Genomic DNA, 27,133 nt, shown 5'->3' on the forward strand with positions numbered 1-27,133 from the left:
CTTCTAATTGTAATAATAATAATTTTAGTAAGTGTGTATGAACATGCTTTATACCAAGCGATGGGTGCTAACATACACTAAAGATAGGCCCTGCCATCAGATAATTTGAAGTCTGGTGTGAAAAAACAGACTCATGAGCAAAACATATGACAAAAAGTGCTGATGGGGAGGAGTGCAATATGAGAAACATAAATCTGTGTTCTGTGATTCCCTTAGGAAGTCAAGAAGGCATGATATTGGGGCTTGAATGGTTAGTAGGAATTTGCCTAGTGAGCAAGAGTGAGGAGAATGACATTCTCAGTAAAGGGCACTGCCCATCCCAAGGCATTCATTAACTCGTCAATCAAGTCAGATTCTCTTTGAGCATGTATTTTGTGCCAAGCACAGTCCTACAATTAGGGATATAAGAATAACCAAGGCAGATATGGCTCTTGCCTTCAGAGAGCTAACTATAAAAAAAGCAATTGCAATAGAAGTTGATAAGAGGTACCATGAAGGTAGTAGAGGATGTCAAGAGAGCTAAAAATGAGAAATATCTACCCCAAACTTGGTGCTCACTGAAGGCTTCTGGGAGGAAGAGAAAGTTAAATTAAGATTGGAAGACTGAAGAGTAAGTAGTAAAGCAAAAGAGAGGGCAAAATGAGACTGAACAAGTATTTGGGGAGAGGAAGCATGGTGCAAAACGATCCAGAGGTAAGACAAAGCATTGTACATTCAAAGAACTAGGGAATTCCAATGACTGAAGTATTGTGAGAGTGGGAGTATGTGGGGAGAAGATTGTTCGAGAGGCAAGTAGGGGCCAGACCATAATGGGTTTTTATAAGCTATGGATATTTAGTACAAGAACAATGGGGAGGCATTGAAGGGTTTCAGGCAGAGGAATGCAGACTTGCAGATTAGAAAGATCATGTTCACTACCCTATGAAAAAAGGATTACAGGAGGATAACATAGAGACCAAAGAAACCAGTTAAGAGGCTGATGCAGAAACCCAGGTTAAAAAATATTCTATATGAGAACTTGGGCTAAGATTGTGGTAGTGATAACCAGGGTGATGATAAGAGATAAGACCAAGAGATGTTTAGGAGGACAGTAAGGGATGATTGATGTGACTTTGAAATTAGAGAGATGGACAGATCGAAGACCACACCTAGGCTTATGACTTGTACAACTGAGTGGAAAGAAAGTGGTGTAATTCATTGAAATGGTAAATAGAAGAGGATAATCAAGCTGGAAGGGGAAAGTGGTCAATTCATTTTTTTGACAAGCTGAGTTTGAATAATTGGCAGATAGACATAGAAGTCTAAACCTCAGGAAAAAAGTCTCAGATGGATATTCTGGCATCTTCAGTGTATCTTGGGTAATCAACATTAATCAAACCCACAGAAGTAGATGAGATCTCCCAAAGGAAGTCTATAGAAAAAAAAAAAAAAGAGGGAACGTGAGAAAAGAGCAAATAACTTCAGGGAATTTAATAGGTGTTAGGGATGGAATTTCAATTCTAGACTAGAAGCAAAGTGACAATAGAAAAAACTTATAATGGTTTAAGAAAGAGATAATTTGTGCTTGAACTGGGGAAGAGGTAAATGGAATGAAAAAAGGGAACAAATTATAGAGACATTTGGGAGATAAAATCAACAAATCTTGAAATATGTATAGAAAATAATATAGTTGGAGGAATGCCAAATTTCTGCTTTGGTCAGAGATGAGGATGGTAGTGGTATACCCATCAGAATGAAAAGGTCTTATTTTGGCAAAAAGATGGTTTGAGACACAATGTTGAAGATACAAAGATTTTTGAATGGTAAAGGAGATCAAAACAGTTAAATCAAACAGGAACTATCCAGCTGGCTCCCAGAGAATAATACAGATTTCCCAGGTCCCAGCAGAGATGATAATGAAACTGGGAAATTCGGAGGAGGAAGCACATTCTTCTTGGCCACTCTCACAAGGATCTCCACAGCCCCTCCCTGACAGCAGCTGGTCTGTCCTAGAAACTCTCATCATCAATCCCTGGGTAGAAGTAATACACAATAAGTCAGCACATTCCAGGATATTTGCTGGAACTAAGGGTCAGTAAAATATACATTTCTCAAGTGTGGCATCTCTTGGCAGGCTTAGGCTTCAGATCTGCCATCTATTTTCTAACCTGTTTCAATATTTTTGCTCTATCAACCCAGAGTGACTAGTTGTTTTGGTTTTTCTAAAGTGTTTCTTACATTTCAAGCAGGCCACATTTACATACATACAAATGGGTTTTCAGTGCAGCCAACAACTTTGAGATGGTTGAGGGCAGGAAGGTTTTGGAGAGAGTGAAAGGACAAGATGATGCAGGCAAACTGTGAGGCAGTACCAGCAGAGGCCTCAGCGAATCCCAGAGAGAGCTCTTGAGTTGGGAGGGCCCTTCAGAAGCACTGAGGCAAGGGGGATGATAACGTGAACTGCCACCAGGGTGGGAGTAGATCTTCATTAATCTGTCAGCTCCAACACTCCCAGCATTGGGGCAGGAAGGAGTGCTTTAGTCCTCGACAATGGGAGAGGTGCAGTGCACAGGAGCCTGTCTGTAACACCCATCACTTTGCAAAAACCACTTGAACTACCTCTCAGGGGAAAGACATCATCAGATTCAATAAATCAGTGTGTTGTATTTCTTCACAAAATAAATAATTTCCCACCCATTTGGTCTCTGTGAAGTAGAGAGCATCAGTCAATTAACTCACCTTAACAGATATTTCTTTTATATGCACCCTTTTTATTATTTTTTTTCCTTTTGAGCCCCTTTAGAGATTTAGAAGCTTTCAGAATAACAGATGCTAATAACCGCAATGGCTGCAATCACTATATACTTTTTTATGGAACTACTTCACTAGACACTCTATCTCCAGTCTGACCTTTATCCTTTTAATACGGCTCCCAGCCATGAACTTTTGACACTGTTCTTGCTCTGTGTTAATAAGCTATCTGAAGCACATCATGAAGTCTCTGGCTGGAAACATGAAATGTGTTGCTTTTCAATGACCTCAGGTCCTGTTAGCAGAAATAAGAATTTAGAATTATTCTATTCTAAAAGCTGGTCACTGGGAGAACAGATTGTCCCATAAGACAAACCAGCCATGCACAAAATGATGCCAGGAATGAAAACACATCCACGAAGTGGTGGGGGACAAGAGTTATTATGATTTTAAAAATATCATAAATGGATGCTGTTATTTCTGATTATGCTGTATGACTGTTCATTTATAAATATTTTAATCTTAATTTTAATAAAATTGTATATATTTAAGGTGTACAACATGATATTTTTATATACATGGTAAAATGTATATAAAAATACAAACTAATGGACATGTTTATCTCTGCCCTCCTTTTTCCTTAATCAGATATAAGCATTTATTAATCCAGTTTCTCTATTTTCTCTCTCACTGGAATGACTCCTGGCATACCAAAATCATCCATTTAGACTGAAGTATTGCCCCAAATTTAGAATCTCTTTCTTCCTCTTTTTTCTTTTTAATTTCTAGCACAAACTCTCTGAAATTAATACCAAAACAGGAAGACTCTGATAATCCTTTTTCTGAATTACTTGACTATTGATTCATTAGTATAAACTAAGTGAAAAGAATAGAAAAATCAAAATCTCTTTTCAAGAGAGCACTAAAAACATCAGAGGCCCAGGGCACCTGGTACCTTCCATAGACTGCACCAAGAATCAGAAGACACAGGCAAGGAAAAGAACAACAGGCACAAAGAGTTTTTTAAAGTTTGGGGTTTTTTTTCCTAATCCTCACCTGAAGATATGTTTTCATTGATTTTCGAGAGAGAGGAAGGGAGAGAGAGAAAGAGAGAAACATCGATGTGACAGAGAAACATTGATCCATTCCCTCCAGTACGCGCCCTAACCAGGGATTGAACCCACAACCTAGGTATGTGCCCTGACCAGGAATCAAACCCACAATCTTTTGGTGCACAGGATGACACTCCAACTAACTGAGCCACCCAGCCAGGGCAATACAAGTTTTAAATGTGTTTGCTTAAATTTCTTCTATTAGGTCTTAATTTTTGGGAAATGTATTTTTTTTAATCAAAGACAACTTTAGAGTTGAATTGCAATTTATTAAAGACCTCTAGATGAATTACTCTCTCAATGATATAATGGCTCAACTTCTCAAAATCAAGAAGATGTAAGCAAATATAATCAAATAAATATCAAGCATCATCAGAGATTTCAAAATCTTCATGCACAGTCACATTTCTCAGTTCTTATGGTTTGTTAACAGGTTCGCCAAGACTTTTTCTAATGATAACTGACTGTTATAAAACATTTTAATTGAAATTTTGTGTTTACATTAGATCCAAATAGTCTTCAGTGATCCTGCAAGTAAATCCCAAACATTTATGGCCCATCCTCCGAGATTTTTACTTCCACATAAAAGAAAGAGGGTTCAGCAAGTTGTAGCTATGGGAATTTTTAAGACCCATTTCCAAATGTTCAGATGAATTAAAACTTATTGTTTTTGCATCCTGATGCAATAGCCTGATTCTCTCAGAAACACTTTCTTCTGAGTAATTCGAAGTAAAGGGCCCATTAAGATCACTGGGTGTGAGATATGATTTTGTGTAAAATAAACAGACAGCCCAAGCACTGGCTGTCCTATTTAGACCTGGATGGGTCCAAACTCAGAGAGCTTTATTGGTTCTTCTCTGGGAACTCAGCATATTAGTTAGCAGCCTGTAGTATGGCAATATCAAAGCAGTGCTTCTTAGTCTTGGCTTCACATTGGAATCACTTGAGAAGTTTTAAAAGCTGATAATATGTGGGCTTTATCTGCAGATATTCTGATTTAATTGTTTTGTGGTGTACCCTGGTTTGTGGGGTTCATAAGAAGTTTCCCAGGTGATTCTCATGTGCAGCCCAAGTTAGAAACCAGTGTTGTAGGGCAATGATTCTCAAATTTTCCTGTGCATACAAATGGTCTAGAGATCATGCAAATTCTCCTTTAATAGCTTTGGGATGGTGTCAAGATTCTGCAACTCTGGCAAATTCCCAGGTGATACCAATACTGCTGGTCTAGGGACCACAAGTTGATCCTTCTCACCAATATCACATGAGAGCTTGCCAGAAATACAAAATCTCAGGCCTAGCTCACAACTTCTGAAGCAAAGTCTGTATTTTATCATAATCTTTGAGTGATGTGGACACCTTAAAGTGTAAAGTGTAAGAAGCATAGCTATTCTAGAGGTCCTCAACTTGAAGTTCAGTTATTACCTGTGTTTAGGTGTAAATAGTGTTCTGAGACTCAATTTCAATATGGAGGTCTCCCCCCACCTCCACACCAACAAACAGTTTTTGGACCAGGATGTCCAAGAACTCAGCTAAATTCTGACACTATTTACCCATTGTATTACCTTAGTACATCTAGTCACTAGCTCTTCTAGATGACCTTTTTATATTTTATGCTTTCTTTCCAAACTTCCAACACTTTTGTCCCTCCTGACTTTCAGCTAATAATCATGTTCCTGTTTCATTGAAGAAATAGAAAAAGGTCAGCACTTCCATATGCTTCCTCAGTCACCACTTACATGAACCTGTGCCCACATAGCTGACCTCCCCACCACTCCTCATGACCCTAGAGTAGATGTCTGGGCTCCTGTCCAGGCCACTGTCCAGTCTACCTATACACTGCATGTCATTTATCAGCAATCACTCAGTCTTGATATGTTCAAAACTATGTGCCTGAGCTTCCCCTCTAAACTTGTCCTTACAATCTTTCCCAGGTCAGTTAAATGGCAACTCCATCAGTCCAAGTATTCTGGCCAAAAACCTCAGTCATTCTTGACTCCTCTCTTTCTCTTGTACCCCAAGTCAAATCTGTCCCCAAATACATCAGTGTTATGTTTAAAATATATTTGATTTTCAACTATTTCTTACCACCCCCGATGCCACCAACTTTGTCCAAACAACCATCTTTTCTTGCCTAGATGTACCTTTCTTCTACACTCAAAACCCCCAGTTTCTTCTCAATTAAATCATGTTCCGGAGGTCAACCAAACAGCTCAAAAGTGAAAGTTCTAGAAATATTTTATAAAATAAGACTATTGGTAAAAGTAAAATCAGAAGATCACAGCTTCCCCACAGTGAATATTGCTTTCCTTTGCAAGAAGGAATCTATGATAATAGACAGGGTTGATTGACTTTGATAAGGTAGAGACTTGCTAATGAATACCAACTAGTCCTAAGCCCATAGAAATAATGACCAACAGCAGTCTCTTTGTGCATTCTTTCTGTCTTTTTCATGCACTTAATTACACATATGTTCATTTGCACTTACTCTGTCCTTTCCTTAACTTAAATGAGATCTTATCATACAAATGTGTTACTTAATTTTTTTTAATCTAACTATATGTCTGGAGATCTTTACATGCTAATACAGAATTACATCATTCCTTTTAATAGTTGCATAATGGTGTTCTATAATATGGATGTGTGTTTATTGTATTACCATATTTTTTCTTATTGCAAATAATTATTCGATGAATAGCACATACATTTATTTGAGGGTAATGCCTAAATGTCTGTCTGTTCCAAAGAATGTACATTTTAACTTCTGAGAAATTGACAAGTTGCCTTTTAAAAAAGTTTGCCTAGCTAGATGTATCAGCAATACCTGAGAGTTCTTGCTTCCTTTCTAGTGCTTGATATATTGACCTTATTAGCATTTTTTATTTTTGCCAATCTGATAGATGAACATATTTTGGTTCTTGTCTAATTTGCATTTCCTGATTAAGAGTCATACTGAGCTCCTTTTCATATGATTTAGTCATTTATACTTAACTTCCCTTGAATTTCCTATTCATATCCTTTGCTCATATTTTATTATATTTGTTCTTATTGATTTATAGGAATTCCTCCTATGTGTCCTTATAGTAATAATTTGTCTGTTAAATGTATTTTAAATATGTATCTAATTCTATTTCTTGGCTTTTAACTTTTTCTATATTATATTTAGACAAAAATATAGTTTTAATTTTATGTATTTCATATGTATTGAAATTTTCATTTATATTTTCTTTGTTGTTGTTATTTTGCTGTTATTATTCTTTGGGGGGAGTGAGGAGTTAATCTTGTTTAGGAAGTCATTTTTTTTTAACCTTAAAGTTATAACAAATTTTTCTGTAATTTAATTCAGTACTTTTATTTCATGTGTTTATGTATTTAATCCACAAATCCATCAAGACTTTATTTATATTTGTTGTATGAGGTAAATGGACTATTTTTTAAAAGATTTTTAATTGTCTCAATATCATTAATTAAATAGGATTTTTTTTACCCACTGATTTGATCTATTTTTTAGGTAAATGTACAACTTTTAGGTAATTCTTAAAGATTTTCTCTCTGCGTATACTTTAGAATTAGCTTATCAGGTATTGGCCATTAAGCCAAAAAATTATTTTAATTAGCAATACATTAAACTTATAGGTTAACTTGAAAAATTTGACATTTTTACAATATTTAGTCTTTACATTTAAAAGATGATATGTCTATATTTATTTAGCTATTTCTTATCTTTTTAAATAAAATTTTATAATTTATTTTTAAGTTCTATCATTTCCCCCTTTGATCACTATTTGGCTATGATTTTCATTTTTTTAAGGTGGTATTATTTAAATATTATCTTTTTTTCCCTATCCCATATTCTAATTAGTTATTGATGGCATATAGGAAATCTATTGATATTTTAATATTAATTTCAAATTTTACCACCCTTAATGAATTTTCTCCTTAGTTGTCACAGTTTCTTAGATACTTGAATTGCAATTTCTTTTTTTTTCCTGAATTCACAAAGTACTCTGTGAAAGTACTGAACATGATTCTCATTGAATTTTCTAGGCACCTATGAAATAAGAATCATTATTCCCATTTTCCACATGAAAAAAACAGAACCCAAGGGGGTTAAAAAAAACTGACCACAAGTTATACAAGTATTAAGTGGCAGAGCCAGATTCACCTCCCCTCTGCATTAACCATGTGCACTCTAACTCTGCACTGGAGCATCTGTCAGGCACTGTGCTTTTTAACATATAACCAACCACCCTCACCACAGGTAAGCATTGTTATCTCCATTTTATGAAGAGGAAATTAACATTAGAGAAGTTAATTGGCCTGTTCATGATCATATAGCAAATAAAAAATGAAGCTGGGTTCAATCTCAGGGCTGTCTGCCTCCAAAGCCCTGTATTATACGTTGCCCTAAACCAACAAATATCTTCTACAGACCAAATATGCCTGGCATCTTCATCATATAACCTTTCATCATAGGACATGTTTCCTGTTAGAGTCATTTGAGCAGATATTTCCCCATCCTGGTTGCCCTTCTCTGGCCACAACTTGTCAAAGGACCTTTTGAAATCTGACGCTCAGTCCTGGACAGAATATTCTAGATGTGCCTAACCAGCGCAGAAGGGCAAACTCCTCTCACTTTTATTGATTCCTCGGTTCTCAGACCCTTGAGTATGTGTGTTTGTATAATAGTACTTGATTACACCATGGATTGACCATTCATGGCTAATGTGTACAATTTATTCCCCTAATTGGAGTATCAGCCTCTTGAGTTCTGAAAACATTTCCCATACCTGGAACTTAGGTGTTCATAGATATATTTGGAACTAGATCCTGTAGAAACAAGTTATTTTAGAAACAGCTGTTTTCCTGGCTACTCTCAAAGACCCATTTAGTTAGGATCAGTGTTCTAGTAGAGAGGAGACAACAGGATTCAGGAAGGATAAATGAAATCTTCCTTTACTTCCAGGGAACAGAAGTAGGCTTGGATAAACTTTGAGATGATATTGTAATTTCTTATGTTTTCCTGTGTGCCATGAAAAACTATAAATTGTCCTTTAAACCTATTACAACAAACTTATTAATTATGTTATTTGAGTCCTCTAAGACTTAACTTTTGTTTACTCAAACTTACAATTTCTAAGAAATGTGTATTAATATCTTCCACTGTGATTGTGGATTTGTTAGGCTTTTTTCTTATGTATTTCAATTTAACTGCCAAATACTTAAAAGTCCATGGCTTTTATTGTTCTTGGTAGATTTTTCCTTTAATCATGCTTTCATTCTGTACTTTATTTTGTCTGACAGGTACATCTGCTTTTTGTCAACAGCCATCTCTTCATTTTCAGGCTTCATCATTTTCAGAAAATGTGTGTTTCTTATAAGCAACATACAGGTTTATTTGTAAAACAAATGTGAAAGCTTCTGTATTTTAATAAGATAATATAATCTATGAACAATTACTTACTTGAACCATATGAGATTGATGTTTTCATAGGTCAAAACATCAAACATTGGCAACTCCATATAGTTAAACCTAATATTTTAATAACTCATGCGTTTAAACTTATTCCTGCTATCTTTATATTTGACATTAATATTTTCTGTTGTTTACTTGTTTTTTATTTTAACTATTTCTTCTTTTGCACCGCTGGTACATTTAAATTTTCTTTTTCTGCATGTTTCTCCTTGTCACTCTTAGGAAGTTCTACATAATATTTCCCCTGCTGTTTTTAATGATTCTCTTTGAATATTTAACACATATATTTAGAATTTATATATCATTATTCAGTAACTAGAGTCTCCTCCTGCCAGGGGAAAAATTTAATAAACTTTCACTTTCTTTTTCCCACATACCCATTCTCCAAGTTGTCATTTATTTATTCATTTTTAGTTTCTGTTTCTTCATATTACATAAATAAAACTACTTGGGCTAAACTACATTCCATTGGTGCCCTCACTGATTTTCCTGGCATCTCTTATCTTCCTCAGTTGTTTCATTGTTTGTTTTGTTGAGATGCGCACTCAATTATTACAGAAAAGGTCTGTAGGAGCTAAATTCATGACTTCTTTTAGATATTGAAATGCTTATATTTGATTTATTATTTGATTGCTGGCTTGGTTGAGTACAAAATTTTAAGTGTAAAATAATTTTCCCCCATGATGTTTTCCACAACTTTCACCTAAGTCAAGTCTGAAGCTATCTAACTCTTGTTCCTTTGTGTTTCCCTTCAGTAACTGCCTGTCCCCTTTTTCTGAACACTTTTGAGATTTTTCCCTTAATCCTTAGAGATCTGAAGTTTAACCAGGATATATGATGATTTTGGTTCTTAGTTATATGTTCCATTCTTACCTAATAGATCACTTACACTTTAGAAATCAAACCCTTCTTCCTCTCTGGAATTTTTTTCCCTCCTCCATTTCCACCTTCTTCTTCTTCACCTTTTCCTCCTCTTCTACTTCTTCTTTGTTTAATCTTGTAATTCCTATTAGATCTTCTGAATTTGTCCTTTGTATTTCTTGACTTTTCCTTCATATTTTCATTTCTCTGTCTGTTTTCATTAGGTCCTAAAAATTAGTCAGCTTAATTTTTTAGCTTAGTAATTTGTTTTTCAGCTGTGTCTAGTATACTTTTAAATATTGTATTTTTAAAATATTACATTGTTTTATTGTGTCTCTATAAAGATGTTATATATGTATATATACATATATAAATAATTCTTTTTGTCCTATTGTCTTTTCTCTAGATGTTAATTTTTCTGCCTATTGAATTTGATGTTTCTTATGCTAATTTTCCTTGAGTAGTCATGACACTTTGTTTTATGCTTAATTTTGTATTTAGAATTCATAGTTGCTCATGTGTTCACCTATCCTGAGTGATTGTAGAAAGAAATAGAATGAGCTGCCAGGAACAGTAACTTGTGCTCTTGCTGTGTGGGCTCCCTACATTGAAGCATTGCTCCTCTGTTCAGCTCTTGTTCCCCACTGCAATGCTTTGTCCTGCTTCCTACTTATTAACTCAATACAAGAAGGACAAAGAAATCCAGCTTGCCAGTTATTTATGCTGAGTATCAACTTCTTCCAGGTACTGATGACTCTTTTAGCATGAAGCTCCCCTACAGGTAGACTATGTCCACACCAGTCTTCTCTGAAAATGTCTCTGCTTCTCAGAGAAGCAGAGAGTTCGAAACTATAGGAAAGCTATAGTTTCCTATGGTTTTATTTCCCCACTGATCCGATCTTATTTATTTTCTATATTTTGTGACTTTAATATTCCTGACTTATGATACTCTTGACTGTCTTACTGGCATTTATCAATTTATTTTCTTTTTAAATTCCTAATTTTGTCATTTCACAGGACTTTTAGATGAGTAGTAGAATATACATATAAGCACTGAGTCCACCATGTTTACTCAACCTCTCTCTAATTTTTTAATAAAAAAATTAAATTTAGCCATTTTTATTTTGTGTTTCTCATACTTCAAAGACTTTATAATGTAGTTACCCTTTCAAACACAAATGAAAGCACAAACATATTTTATTCTTATTCTGAGCTCAACCCTGGTAAAAAGAAACAGCTACTTCCCAAAAGGAAATAATGATATAAAATTAAATATTAAGTGAGAACAGAATTGTCAATGTATGAACAAATAAATGATGGTGATTAATAAAGATACTTTCTCTCTCTACAAATCCATGATTCTATTTGCTACTGAATGAGCATGTAGTTAAGCCAAATAAGAAGGAATATGCTTCCAAATTTTCTACTGTTTTTCTACAATGGGCCATGGATATGTCCTCTTTACTTTCTTCTTTACTTACCTAGCCCTGCAGTGTGATCTTGGAAAGATAATTGGTTTTAGAACAAAGTATAGTTCTCAATTTGTCCAAATTTTCTGCCTTTCCATTAATTATCTATAAAACTTGAATAGAAATATCTGTAACACTTGGGCAATTATAAAATGCCTTCCAAGCTTAAAGATAGGGAAAAAAAGATTGTTATGTTACAGAAGAAACAAGCCATTTTTGTAGCTACATTTTTAGGTTTAGTTGTGTGGTTGACTCCTCTTGCACCCTACCACTAAAATGATTGTATCCTTATTGCTTGAGATGTATTCTCGCATCTAGTCCTTTGTGTCAGGAAGAAACATAAAGAGTGAGTAGGTCAAATGACAAGTTAAATCTACAGGTGGATAAAGATACCGCATGCTATTGCAATGTTACCCTATTGCAATGTTCGTTTTCACAATATCAAGTCCAGTTTCATTTTCTGGTGTACTCAAAATGCTGTGGGAGGCTTACCTGAGACTAGAGGACATTGACCTTTGCAAGGTGTTGACTGCTCCTGAAGAAATCTCGTTGATGCTCAAAGGAATGTGGTGAAGTGACAGCACACCCATACAGTGGTAGGAAGCCTCACAGGTGCAGAGGAAGAGGAAGGGGAGGTGCCAGAGGCAAAGCTTTTCTTCCCTGGACAAGATCGTGATTTCTAATTAGGTCTCCAAGCTCAATTGTTCCTCTCAAGAACATGTAGACTGCCGAGTTCAATTGTCAGATCAGGGCTAGCACACACACCGCCCACAAAGAAATGGCTCTGTGTGTAGGGGAACAAAAAAAAGAAAGAAATCTCATCCCTTTGACAAAGAAGCTTCAAGCACCTAATTAATAAAAAGTTCTTCTGAATGTAAAGATCATTCCCTAGCACAAAGTTTTCTCTGATCCTACAGAATTGGTTACAACCCTTGTATGTTGCCCCCACAACATTTATAACAATTAAGAGCTAGCTTCTGGTTTCCTCATAGGTAGAAATTTGGAGTCTCTGAGCCAGAAGCCAGAAATGTTTGGCAGCATGGAGTATTTTCCCACCTTCCGGACATTATTTTCTGGGGCCATGATAGTACATCTTTATAAGGCATCAATGATGGGAGCCCCACGTTGTTTTCTCAAGTCAGTACCAAATTCCTTATGGTGAATGGATACTCCTCCATAGTCCAATAATCTCTTTGCCTTAATTTTCCATATTGTAGGTTATTTTTTGTCATTGATGGTGTTTTAGAGGGAAGCTTGGACAAGCTGAGGCAGATGCCAGCTTGAGGTTACCCTAAAGTGATGACTGAGAAAGTGGATGAAGTGGGATGTTGACCTAAGTTCAAGTCACTTTTCTAGATCTGATTTTCCCTACTTGTCAAATGAGTATTTGAACTCTATGAAATCTATGACCCCTCTGCCCTGATATCTTGTGTACTTTGTTGTTCTATGTCTGAAATTAATATTGTTTTAATTTTTAAGACATAATACTTTGGTTATTTTCTACCTAATATTAACCATTTTCCTTAATCAACAGTTAAGTTCTCTCCTAAACCAGCTGTTAATTTTATTTCGAGTAAGATGTCTCATAAAATCTAAAACCATAATTTTGTTCAGAGTCAAGAAATATTACTTAACGGCCTACTTGTCTTTCTTCTCCAGATAGGATGAGTTCATATAATGTATTTCAAATAAGAAATATAAAAATTAGAAATAAAAGGATACAACACTTGGGATTATAGCATAATCTGCAGGTCAGTAAATAGTCTGTAAAAATGTTATTAAATCAAAAAGGAAATAGTTTGGAAAAGATTTTCCTGGAATTACACACAATTTCCTTTTCTCTAAAAAATATATGTCCACTTTCCTGTTAGAACATAAAAGGATATAACTGATTACCATAACCTTGTAGATTTAAATCATAATAACCTACACCAGGATATTTAGCTATTTGAGAGCAAATGCACTTGGTGTGAGGTTCTCAACTTACAAATGTGACCAGTATAGTAGCCCAACCATCCTTCAAATTCACATGCAGTAGATTGCCCCAGTATGTGGTGATGAACATTCTGTCTTATAATCAAAATTTCACCACAGAAATGATGCAATTGTCACTGAAAAAACAAATGATAAAGTGACAAAAAAGATAATGGCTTGGCTGCAGTCACCAGCCATTAAAACCTGCAGATTCTCTATCTTTTCCTCTGGAATAGACCAGCTCAGGAGATGATGGGGCCCAATCAGTAGCACAAGGTCTTCCACAAAACCTTTCCCCATGGTTCTCCTGTTCCTTCAGGAAATTAGCTCCATTTCATAAGAGGAAAGAGGACGAAGAGTTTAAAGAGGATGAGCAGAAGATGAAAAAGCTCACTCTCAATTATTCAGTGCCTACTCATTACTTCCAGAATAATGTGTGAGTTCCTCATTAGGACACTTAAACCTCCCAGTTTCTGTACTAGCTGGCATTACAGACTCACCCACACCACAGGGAATGGTAAGGGATGGGATCAGGAAGGTAATAAGGAGCCAGACCAGTCAAGACCCTGGTTCTAAGCAAAAAGTAACAAGATCTGCCTTGTGTGTTATTCAATTAACAGACAGTTGGTTCTGTCCAAAATGTCCATGGAGGCATTTTGTCCATGCTAGGTGTCCTTGATATTTGATCCTGTCCAATGCTTAGAAAATGTCCCTCTGTTCAAACAGTCCATAACATTTATTTCTACTTTTGGTTTACATGATTCATATATAAAAAACACTATCATGTTTTACAGATACAGTAATTGTGTTGTACCTGTATTGCAAATAATAACCTTTCTCACGTCAGTAGCCAGCTGGTAATGACACATGGGGTGAGGTAAATGGGTTAGTGTGAACCAAATGTCTCCAGAGACATTTTGGTACATGACCAAATGTCCTACAAGGGTTTTATTCTTACTAATGCTTCTCAAATACACCCTACATTTCCAGCACAGAGGCCCATTCACCGACAGATTCCAAGTATCCCTGCCAATAACAATCCCATTCTACTTTTTGTGTCCCTCCTACATAAAGCCATCTTGATTCCTCCAGCAAGATGTGCCTCTCCCTCTAGCTCTAATCTTACAAATGCCCAAAGTACTTGGCTTAGGCCTAGGTTTTGCATTTTCTCTCTTGTACTATTAAGAGTTAGATGACAATATTAGATATTTCTTGCTTTGAACCTCAGCAGAATTTCAAATCCCTCAGGTTTGGATTATATTTTATACAGCAAAACAGTGCTATTATTTCAGCTGTGAGAGAAGACAGGTACCTCCACAAACTCAACTCAGTTTCTAGGCAGTTGACTGTATGACAACCATACCTGCCAACAGTTTTGCTAACAGGTCCAAAGTTCAAGTTCATCCCCCTTTCTAAATGCACAATGAGTAGGGATATTCATGTTTTAAAAAAATTAAGACCAAATTATCACCTGTCTTTTCCAACTAAACTGCTTTAGACATAAATAACTATTGTCACTCCTCTCATGTAATTTTGCAGGGATTCATTGTCTCCACCACATATTTTGGGACTTGTTTTATATTGCTCTGTCATCTTTGTTACCTTTATTTGCTACATTTTTCTACTTTCCCCACTAAAATATATGTCCTTTAGGCATGGAGTCCTCCCATAGTTATTTGTGGACCTTACCTGTCCCCTTACCCACAAACCCTTGCTCAAAAACTGTTTGCAGATGCAATATTTGTATGGCTCTTCCAGGACTTTTAGCCTTCACTTGTAAATGAGATACAAAAAGCAGCGGACAAAAGGTAAACTTCTGCTACTGTTATACAGGACTTCGTGCCGCTATATCAAAACTTTGAGAATTTTTACACACGGAACCTTTACATGAGAATCAGAGACAACTGGAACAGGCCCATTTGCAGTGCCCCAGGGCCTCTGTTCGACCTGATGGAGAGGGTGTCGGATGACTACAACTGGACATTTAGGTGAGGCAGCCACCTTGGTTGAAAAAAATCCTTTCAAGGAAATCCTATCATGGGTACCAGATTACAGATCTGAAAAACTAAAGCATGCAAGCAACTGGTCTTCCATAATTCAACCTTTTGCAAGTCCTCATGCACCAGTGGGGAAAGCCACAGTAATTATGTGACCAATGGTAGCTTTTTTATATTGTAATGTAACTGAGACCCCATGTCAGAAAGTGCAGAATACACAGAGCCAGCAAGGAAAAGCCCCTTTTCAGCTTTATTGACAAATTATATCCTCCTATTCTTTGTGGAGACTGAGATGATCATGGCTTTTTCTCATGTAGAAAGTTCTTGCTAGAATTTAAATCAGAGCACAAGTGTCATGAAAGCAAGTGCTTAAGGAAAATTAGGACTAAATAATACTGCATGCCTTGGGATACCTTTTAGTAATACTATATCCAGCTTCATTATGGGGATATTTTCTACTAAGGGCAAACCATTTTGTGATGACAACAATGCAAGTCTAGAAGAAAATACATGATTTGGGCCAGACCCAAGATCTCTTTGGGAGAGTCTTTTCTGGGGCATTAGGATATTAAATGACAAAGCCCTTTGTGCTCGCGTGTCCTACTCTCTGCAGGTTCACTGGAAGAATCATCAAAGATGTCATCAATATGGGCTCCTATAACTTCCTTGGCCTGGCAGCCAGGTACGACGAATCTATGAGGACAGTGAAGGATGTTTTAGAGGCGTATGGTGTAGGTGTGGCCAGTACCAGACATGAAATGGGTATGTATGTTCACTATTTTGAAATTTTGTCTAGTTGAGCCTGAGATTCCCTGTGGCTACATCCCTTCTCATGTATAGATCATATCCAGACTGTGTGCCTCAAAAAGCTTTTATAAAATGCAAAAGGGAAAAGGTATGTGAAAGTCTTTATGAAAATTTCAAATTTTATGCTCTCACCATGTAGTTTATTAAGTACAGATTTTAGTTCTTCAGAATTAAAAAAAATGGATCTTTCCTCACCATTATTATCCAAAATAGCAATTATTGTCTCTCTTTTTCTGGTATCTTTTTTTTTCTTTTTTTAAACAGCTTTATTAATGTACAATGATATTTTTAAAACTATACTTATTTATATATACAATTTACTGAGTTTGGACATGCACATACATCCATGAAACCATCACCACAATCAAGCTAAAATCACCTCAGAAAGTTTGTTTGTGCTCTCTTTTTTTGTGGTAACAATATTTAATGTGAGATCTACCCTTATAACAAATTCTTAAGTCCATAATATTGTTAACTACAGGCATTATGTTGTACAGAGGATAACTAGAACTTACTCACTTGCAGAACTGAAACTTTATACCCATTGAAAAGTAACTTCTCATTTAGATTTTTCTTTCTCCCACTTTTATGAATGATGTACACCATCAATCTCGCCTTTATATTTGTATATTGTCTATCTCTGTTATTAAAACATAAACTTCTGAAGGAAAGAACTGGCCTGTTGACCGTTGTGTTGAATGAATGAGTAAATGAATATGATGACTATTATAAATAGGCAAGGCAGAACAAACTGCTTATTTATTTCTTTTTTACCTGAAACATTTTTTCTTATTTGGAGGAGAGAAATCAGTGAGAAGGAAACTAGTACTCCACTTTAGGGAGGAAGAGTGATGCATGCTTCCCCCTCTAGATTCTTTGCTATTCCTGACACATTGTTTTCTTACATATCATCTCATTTATTCCTCACAAAAATCCTGTGCTGTGGTAGGCAGCACAGTTTGTGTTATTTCCATATTCTAAAGGAATAAACTAAGGATCATAGTAATTAAGTGATGGACCACAGTGGCTTATCAATCTACTTAATTCCCAGTGTAGCTCAGAGATTTCTACTAGAGCAGTTTCCCATTTTGGGTAATATATGCAGGGTCTCCCAGATCAGTTTCAGGCCTAAAATCAGAAAGAAATATGCTAAAAAGAGATTTATCACTAGTGAAAAATGAGTCACAACTTAGATAACCAGTTGCAAAAAGAGGTCTAAAAATGTGCAACTATTTAGATCTGTGCAATAAATAACAACTCAAATTGAACAAAGTAAAATCCAAGTAACCAGTAAGTATTTACCTAAAGCTCCAGAAAGTATAGATGGTTGTCCAAATTTTTTAAGAAAGACATCTTGCTTATCTTCATTTGAGACATGAGGACTGGAGGTGTGAAAAGCGGGGTATGAAAAGAAGGTTCTACTCCAGTTAGAACTGGGTTGCCCATGATGTTCCATTTTGCAATGGGGTAGAGACTGGAAGAAAACTCCCAGTCATAAGAGAAATAGAATCAGGACATTTGGGGATGTTTCCTCTGGTGATAGTGACACACAATATCAGGACTGTTAACCAACCAGAAAAATAAAAAAGAAAACAAAGACATAGAGGACATTAACAATGTAATTGTTGAGTTTAGTTTAATATTAAAAACATATTAAATGCTGAAACTTAAAATACATTATCAGTGTACTACATCTTTTTAAGTAGTCATTTAATTTTCACAATTGAGTAGGATGAACCCCAACGCTCAACTCACTGAGACAGAACACTCCCCCATCACAGCTGGCAGAAGCTAAAAAGCAGGAGCTCAACACAGGCAATGGTTTCCCCTAGTAGAAGCCACATGTGGAATATGGGTGCCTGATCCTGCAGACTCAACAAACTCAGAGAACGAAGCAGAGGTGAAAATCCTAGTTTGGACTCCCTGCAGCCTCAGTTCTCTCCCTTCCTACTCACCCTTCTGAATAGGTGGGCTTTTAATATTTGCCTGCTTCATTGAGCTCTCCAGCTCAAGCTCTAAGAATATTTTAACAGGTTTCAAGTAAACAGTGAGAAAGCCCAACAGAAGCAACCCACACTAATTTTACGCAAATAAAAAGACTAAAACCAAGAATATAAGAAATCCAAAATAAATAAGTAAATAGGGTACATTTAAAATAATTCTGCAACATAAATAGTAATCTGAACATAACATGCAAGAATTAGTAGCATAATCTTGAATGTCATTTATTTCAAGAAATATAAGTAACTATTGGAAAAGTTAAACTATATAGTCTTAAGAAAATGTTTAATAGTGACAGGGAATTAACAATGAAAAACTGGGGCTACAGAGAATATTTAGTAAACAAATAGCTTCTTGAGGAACCAAAACTAAAATTTAAAAATGTTTAATCACTTAAAAATACCTCCTACAGCTTTAAAAAAAAATAGTTTCCAATATCCTGAGGAGAAAAAGAACACAGAAATTATATGACAACACAGGAAAATTAAGCAAAAGTGAAGATCTAGTGGAAATATTTAAACATAACAAAGAGATAGAAGACCATACATATTATTTTGACCAAAAATGTGTAACTAGAACATATTTGCCTATTGAAAGAAAAGAACTAAGATTTGACCAAAAACCTAAACTCAACCATATGCTGTAATCAAACAAGTGCAATTAAATTACTGCTATTCCAAAGGATAAGAGTAGAAAGATAGGTCCCAGCCAGGCACCTGGCTCACACCTTCCTGCTGCAACCACTGCCAGAATACCTCAGTGCCCAGGAGTGGGGTCGATTTAGTTGAAGGAGCTGCAAAGGAGTTGAAGAGTAAGGTTGTGTGTCCAATCTGTACCTACAAATGTTCAAACTAAGCCCAAAGTATACCTGGAAATAATACATTTCCAGACAGATATTACAGAATTGCAGGTGCCGTATTTAAGAACCAAAATGATGTGCTGATGTTCATTTTTGGGTACAACTAAAAAATAATGGAATACAAAATTAAGGGAGGCTTTGATTCTCTTGTCAGTCAGTTTAAGAAGCCACAGTCTGATGGGATTGGGAGGGCTGTGCATTTTTTATATTCTGATTATGAGGCAGAGTGAAATGGCAATTTGGAGTCATAATCAAGCATTTAAAATGGCTGACATTTTATATTTATATTTCTCTACTCATGTTTTTTGTTAGAATGCTTCCTGATCTAGGCTGTCTCCTTCAAATTCTGTGTGTGCCATGTGTGACATCTTTGGTAATTACAGGGTAGTTTATCCTAATAAATTTGTTAATGTGCAGTGAAAGATTAGAAATTGTTGAGGGTTTTGTGTATATGTGTGTGTAACATTGATTTGTGAATTCATAAACTCTAGAGTGAACAGTTTATCAAAAGTTAAAGAGACTGATACTCAGTGTTCTTTTTAAGGTGACTTGTCCCCCTATTTTTAGTTGGAAAGTTGCTAGAATAACTACAAACAGATTCTAAAACTACATGGATCTTTAGACTTTCAGCACAAGGATTGAAAAATGCATACAAATTGTTCATAATGTCTGAGTATTAACATCAAATAATAATCAGTAATATCTCTATTATGCAGGATAGTATCACATTGATTTTTGAATTTGTCTGAAAAAACTATTTAATTTTTTTTCTGTATATGACAGATGTTTATTTTAATATACTGGTTTAAAGATGAAGGCAGTGCAACAACCCATGAGGCAACACGTTCAATGCATAATTTCTTGTTATTCTTTCATATGAATTAAGCTTAAGTAAACAATAAGCTGAAATTTAAAAACAAATAAGCAACAACCTAAATGTGTGGTACAAATGGGAATAAGAAGGAAAGCAGAAATTAACCTTAAGTTATAAATCATTAAAGATATTCACCTTAGAAAAATTATACAGAGAGCTCATAATGAAGAGAGATACAACTCCTATATCCTCTATACATCAAGTAACACAACAGAGATATACATAGCTGTTTATTTATTTATTTTTTGGGGGGACAACTGGAAATTAGTAGGATAAAGAATATGGGAGGCTCTGAAAATGATGTGGCTCAATTTACTATTTCACAAGCTGATTAGAAAAAAATGCAAGAAAAATCAAAAAATGAAATAATGATAGGAGATCACAAAGTACCTCCTAGTCCTTGAAAAAGAAAAAAGAAAAAAACAAAGACATAGAGGACATTAACAATGTAATTGTTGGGTTTAGTTTAATATTAAAAATATATTAAATGCTGAAACTTAAAATACATTATCAGTGTACTACATCTTTTTAAATAGTCATTTAATTTTCACAAAAATTTACTATATATTATGCCACAAAGAAAACCTCATTAAATTCCAAAAAGTGGGTAAGACTTCAAGATGACAGAGGAGTGAGTGGAAGTCACACTGACCTCCTCTCAGGACCAAACTGGAATTGATACTAAATTATGGAGAAATCACCTGGAAAACAACAGAACAATAGTGAGAGAGGAGCTTAAAACCTTGGACAGACAGAGGAATTGGCTTTAGCACAACCTAACTGTTAAGGAGTACAGTAGAGGCTCAAGAGGGTGGGTTGGGTGCCCACAGGCAGCACCGCCAGAGGGATATTGAAATGGCCAGTTGGATTCCCCTGAGAAGAGCTGGGCCTGGACCATAGGCAGGAATTTCTAGCCTACAGTACCAGAGCCCCAGAAAAACACAAAGACAGTAGCCAGTTGTGAAAAGTGTAGGGATGCTCTGCCAGAGACAGGCAGCTAGAAACACAAAGAGCCATTTAAGAGCAAAAATTTGTAGTGGCAGCTGCTTACCCTGGGTGCTGGCAAAGGCAGGGGCAGAGTGGGCTGTAGTCACCTGAGGAGAGACTGGGGGGTAGGCTGGGGGGAAAGAACTGAGAAAAAGGCCACCGGGGTCCCGATGCTGACTCACCCCACATTCTGCAGCTGCCCTCTTCCTTGGGCAGACCACTCCCCTGAGCGGCACCAGTGTGAAAGGACACAATAGTCATGCCCCCAGGAGGCTCGGTTCACAACCAGTGTTCCGCTGGCCCAGGTGCTGAGTACAGAGCGGCAGTCATAGATAGTGGATCCCTGGCTAAAGGGGACACAGAGTGGTCTAGAGAACCTTGAGGAAAGTCTGGAGGCAGAGGCATTGGGGATAGACCTGAGGGAGGGGCCGGGGAGATCCTGGTGCTGACTCCACCCCCATATGGCAGCGCCATTTTGGCCAGGCAGATCACTCCTCTGAGCATCAGTGTGAAAGGACACAATAGCCCAGCCCTCAGGAGGACCTGCCCCCGCCCAGTATTGTGCAGGCCCAGGTGCTGAGTACAGAACGGCAATCACAGATAGTAGATCCCTGGCTAAAGGGGACACAAAGTGGTCTAGAGACACTTGAGGAGAGTCTGGAGATGGAGGTGTTGGGGAGGGAACTGAGGGTATAGCCAGGAGGATTCTGGTGCTGACTTCTTACACATACAGCACCAGCCATCTTGCTCAGGCAGACTACTCCCCTGAGTGGCAGCAGCATGAAAGCAAACAATAACCCCACCCACAGGAGGGACTCTGCCCTGCCCTGTGGTGCCAAAGCCTGATTGCTGAGGGCAGAATGACTACATTGACAACTGAAGCAGACAGACACAAACAGTAGATTCCTGGAAGTCTCTTAAAGACTGCATAAGGTCAGATGGGGTCATTAGCTGACATCATCAAAAGAAGATCCAGAAAGAAGAAGAAGAAGAAAAAAGTGGTCTCCTACCATAGAAGTTCACACCACAAAGTGAGGAAGTCAAGACAGGTGAATTTAAGAAGCAGAAGCAAAAAGAGGAGTCTCACAAATAATGTGAAGAAAAGGAAACACACCCAAAAAGGGAAAGGAGGAATACCCAGAAAGAGAACTCAATGAAATAGAAGCAAGTAAACTATCAGATACTGAATTCAAAACAATGGTTCTAAGGAAGCTCGGTGAGCTCAGAGAGAATTACAAAAAACTACAGGGAAACTACAAAGATCTTACTGCAAAGTGTATCATCATGAAAAAGGACATAGAAATTATCAGTAAGAGAGAAGAAGAAATGAAGAATATAATTTATGCATTGAGTAACACAGTAGAAGGAATCAAAAGCAGGCTAGATGAAGCAGAGGATTGAATCTGTGAGCTGGAGGATAAGGTAGAAAAAAGCTCCCAGAAAGACCAAGAAAAAGAAAAAAGACTCAAAAACAATGAAGCAGCATTTGGGGAAATGCAGGACAACCTGAAACATAATATCCATATAATAGGGATACCAGAAGGAGAAGAGGAGCAAAGGATAGAGAACCAGTGTGAAAAAAGTAATGATGGAAAACTTTCCTAATTGGAGGAGAGAAAAAGTCACACAAGCCCAGGAAGCACTGAGGGTCCCATTCAAGAGGAACCCAAAGAGGCCCACACCAAGACATATCATCATTAAAATGGCAAATATCAAAGACAAAGAGAGAATCCTAAAGGCAGCAAGGGAGAAACAGGTAGTATCATACCAGGGAGTTCCAATATGGCTAGCAACTGACTTCTCAGCAGAAGCACTACAAGCTAGAAGGGAATGACAAGAAATATTCCACATCATGAAAAGCAAAGGCCTGCAACCAAGACAGCTCAACCCAGCAAGGCTATCCATTAAAATGAAAGGTGAAATAAGGAGTTTCCTGGACAAAAGAAGGCCAAAGAATACCCCTCCACCAAACCAGCACTTCAAAATATGCGAAAGAGACTGCTTTAAGAAGATGAAGAGTGAGAAAAAGATGAACATAGGTACAAAGGGAAAAAACGAATAAGTACCTATCAATAATAACTTTAAATGTAAATAGATTAAATGCTCCAATCAAAAACATAGGGTAGCTGAATGGATAAGAAAACATGACCCACACATATGCTGCCTACAAGAGACAAACCTCAGAACAAAGGACCTACATAGATGGAAAGTAAAGGGATGGAAAAAAATATTCCAAGAAAATGAACAGGAAAAAAAAGCAGGGATAGCAATACTTATACCAGACAAAATAGATTTCAAAACAAAGGCCATAAAAAGAGACACAGAAGTACACTTCATGATACTCAAAGAAAGAATCCATCAAGAAGACATAAACATTGTAAACCTATATGCACCCAACACAGGAGCACCCCAATATATAAGGAAAATCTTGGAGGACTTCAAGAAAGACATAGACAACAACACACTGGTACTAGGGGATTTTAACACCCCACTGTCAAAAATGAATAGATCTTCCAAACAAAACATCAACAAGGATATTGTGGAGCTGAATGACGCACTGAATCAAATGGACTTAACTGAAATATATAGAACCTTTCATCCCAAAGAAGCAAAATACACTTTCTTTTCAAATGCACACAGGACATTTTCAAAGATAGACCATGTGAACGGACACAAAACAAGCCTCAACAAATACAGGAAAATCAAAATCATAACAATCATTTTCTCAGACCACAAGCCCTTGAAACTAGAAACTAACCTCAAGGAAAAAGCTCAAACACATTCAAACTCACAGAGACTGAATAGCACACCATTACACAATGAATGGGTCAATAATGACATAAGAGAAGAAATCAAAAAGTTTCTGGAAACAAATTAAAATGAACACACAATAGTCCAAAACCTATGGGACACAGCGAAGGCAGTCCTGAGAGGGAAGTTCTTAGCAATACAGGCCTACCTCAAAAAGATAGAAATGTTTCAAATAAATGACCTAACCCTCCAGCTTCAAGAACTGGAGAAACAACAACAAACAAAGCCAACAAACAAAGCCAGGAGTGAGTAGAAGAAAGAAAGTAATCAAGATCAGAGCAGAACTGAATGACATAGACTAAAAGAGCAGGTCAAAGGATCAACAAATCCAGGAGCTGGTTCTCTGAAAAGACAAACAAAATCAACAAATCTTTAAGCAGACTCATCAAGAGAAAAAAAGGAGAGGACCCAAATAAATATCAGAAATGAAAGAGGAGAAATAAAACTAGTATCACAGAAATACAAAAGGTTGTAAGAAATTAATATGAACAGTTATATGCCAAGAAATTTGAAAACTTTGGTGAGATGGACAAATTTCTAGAAAAATATAACCTTCCAACACTGAATGAAGAAGAAGCAGAAAGCCTAAACAGACCAATAACAGCTAGTGAAATTGAAACAGTCATCAAAAAACTCCCAGCACACAAAAGCCCTGGACTAGACAGCTTCACAAGAGAATTTTACAAAACATTTAAGGAAGAGCTAATCCCTGTCCTTCTCAGGCTATTCCAAAAAATCCAAGAGGAGGGAAGACTCCCAGACTCTTTTGATGAGGCCAGCATCATCCTAATCCCAAAACCAGATAAACACATAAGAAAAAAGAAAACTACAGGCCAATATCGCTTATGAACATAGAAGCTAAAATCCTCAAAAAAATATTGGCAAACTGCGTCCAGCAATACATTTAAAAGATCATCCACCACTAACAAGTGGGGTTCATTCCAGGGGTGTAAGGATGACTCAATATTCACACATCAATAAACATAATACATCACATAAACAAAAGGAAAGACAAAAATCATATCAATAGATGTGGAAAAAGCATTTGAATAGGTACAGCACCCACTTATGATAAACACTCAGCAAAGTGGAAATAAAGGGGGCATACCTCAACATAATAATGACCATATATGAAAAACCTAAAGCCAACATCATACTCAATGGGCAAAAACTAAAAGCTTTCCCACTAAGATCGGGAACAAGACAAGGATGTCCTCTTCACCACTTCTATTCAACATGGTATTGGAAGTCCTAGCCACAGCGATCAGACAAGAAAAAAAGTTAAAGGCATCCAAATTGGAAAGGAGGTAGTAAAACTGTCGTTGTTTGCAGATGACATGATAGTGTGCATACAAAACCCCATAGACTCCACCAAAAAAGTACTCGACCTAATAAGTGAATTTGGCCAAACGGCGGGATACAAAGTAAGTATTCAGAAATTGAAGGCATTTTTTACACCAACAGTGAAATATCAGAAGCAGAAATCAGGAAACAAAAATTCCATTTGCTACAGCAACAAGAAAAATAAAGGACCTAGGAAGAAATTTAATCAAGGAGGTAAAAGACCTATATGCAGAAAACTATACAACAGTAAAGAAAGAAATTGAGGAAGACACAAATAAATGGAAGCATATACCATGTTCATGGACTGGAAGAATTTACATCATCAAAATGTCCATACTAACCAAAGCAATTTATTGATTCAGTGCAATCCCTATTAAAATATCCATAATGTAGTTCATAGACATAGAACAGACATTTCAAAAATTTATATGGGACCATAAATGACCCTGAATAGCTGCAGCAATTTTGAGAAAGAAAAACAAAGTAGGAGGGATCACAATACACGACATCAAACTATATTACAAAGCCATTGTAATGAAAACAGTCTGGTACTGGCACAAGAACAGACACATAAATCAGTGGAACAGAATAGAAAGCTTAGAAATAAACCCATGTCTCTATGGTCAATTAATGTTTGACAAAGGGGGCAGAAGCATAAACTGAAGTAAAAATAGCCTCTTCACCAAATGGTGTTGGGAGAGCTGGACAGCTACATGCAAAAAACTGAAATTTGATCAGTAACTGACACCATACACAAAAATAAACTCAAGATGGATAAAAGACTTAAATATAAGTCACAATACCATAGAAGTCTTAGAGGAGAACATAGGCAGGAAACTCTCAGATATTCCACGCAGCAATATTTTCACCAAGATGTCCCCTAAAGCAAGGGACATAAAGGAAAGAATAAATAAGTGGGGCCTCATCAAAATAAGCTTCTGCACGACTAAAGAAAACATCAGCAAAATGAAAAGAGTGCCAACTGTATGGGAAAATTTGTGTGCCAATGATACATCAGATAGAGGTTTGATCTCCAAAATATATAAAGAACTCACATGACTCCACTCCAAGAAGACAAATGATCCAATTAAAAAATGGGCAAAGGACATGAACAGACACTTCTCCAAGGAAGAGATAGAGAGGGCCTAGAAATATATGGAAGGATGCTCAGCATCACTAGCCATCAGAAAAAAGCAAATTAAAACCACAATGAGATACCACGTCACACCAGTCAGAATGGCCATCATAAAGAGATCAACAAACAACAGGTGCTGGTGAGGCTGTAGAAAAAAGGGAACCCTAGTACACTGTTGGTGGGAATGCAGACTTGTAGAGATGCTGTGGAGAACAGTTTGGAATTTCCTCAAAACACGAAAAATGGAACTGCCTTTTGACCCAGTGATTCCACTGCTGGGATTATACCCTAAGAATCCCAAAGCACCAATTCCAAAGAACCTATGCACCCCAATGTTCATAGCAGCACAATTTACAATAGCCAAGTGCTAGAAGCAACCTAAGTTCCCATCAGTAAATAAGTGGATCAAAAAACTCAGTGGCTGGTTCACCTTGAGAAAGTCTGACATTAATTCATGCTGGCCTAGGGTAAGCTAAGTGTGAGTGATGGCAAGCTTTGCTTTTAGATGAGTCCGTGACCATAGAGATAAAGTCAACACTTTTTTTTTAAGACAGTAAGCCTTTAAAGTATTACCCGACTGGCTCAGAAGTTACTTCTTACCACCTAAACATTTACCTTCCAGTTTTACCCAAGTATTTAGGATTGGAAAAAAGTGTATTATATGTGAGGGCCACTTTGTCTACCAAAATGAATCTTCAG

The 27,133-nt window shown here is 36.7% G+C and overlaps 1 protein-coding gene across 1 annotated transcript in view; it reads left to right on the plus strand.

Moving 5' to 3' along the window:
• SPTLC3 (serine palmitoyltransferase long chain base subunit 3) overlaps window positions 1-27,133 on the plus strand; it is a 148,158-nt gene that overhangs the window by 34,901 nt on the left and 86,124 nt on the right. Inside the window, exons 3-4 of the mRNA XM_054574064.1 lie at window positions 15,453-15,607; window positions 16,230-16,378. Of these exons, the coding sequence (XP_054430039.1) occupies window positions 15,453-15,607; window positions 16,230-16,378 (304 nt within the window). The remainder of the gene's footprint in view (window positions 1-15,452; window positions 15,608-16,229; window positions 16,379-27,133) is intronic.

Source organism: Pteronotus mesoamericanus, unplaced genomic scaffold, assembly GCF_021234165.1.
Source record: "Pteronotus mesoamericanus isolate MK-2021 breed Mesoamerican mustached bat unplaced genomic scaffold, CSHL_Meso_final contig_25, whole genome shotgun sequence".
Taxonomy (NCBI): domain Eukaryota; kingdom Metazoa; phylum Chordata; class Mammalia; order Chiroptera; family Mormoopidae; genus Pteronotus; species Pteronotus mesoamericanus.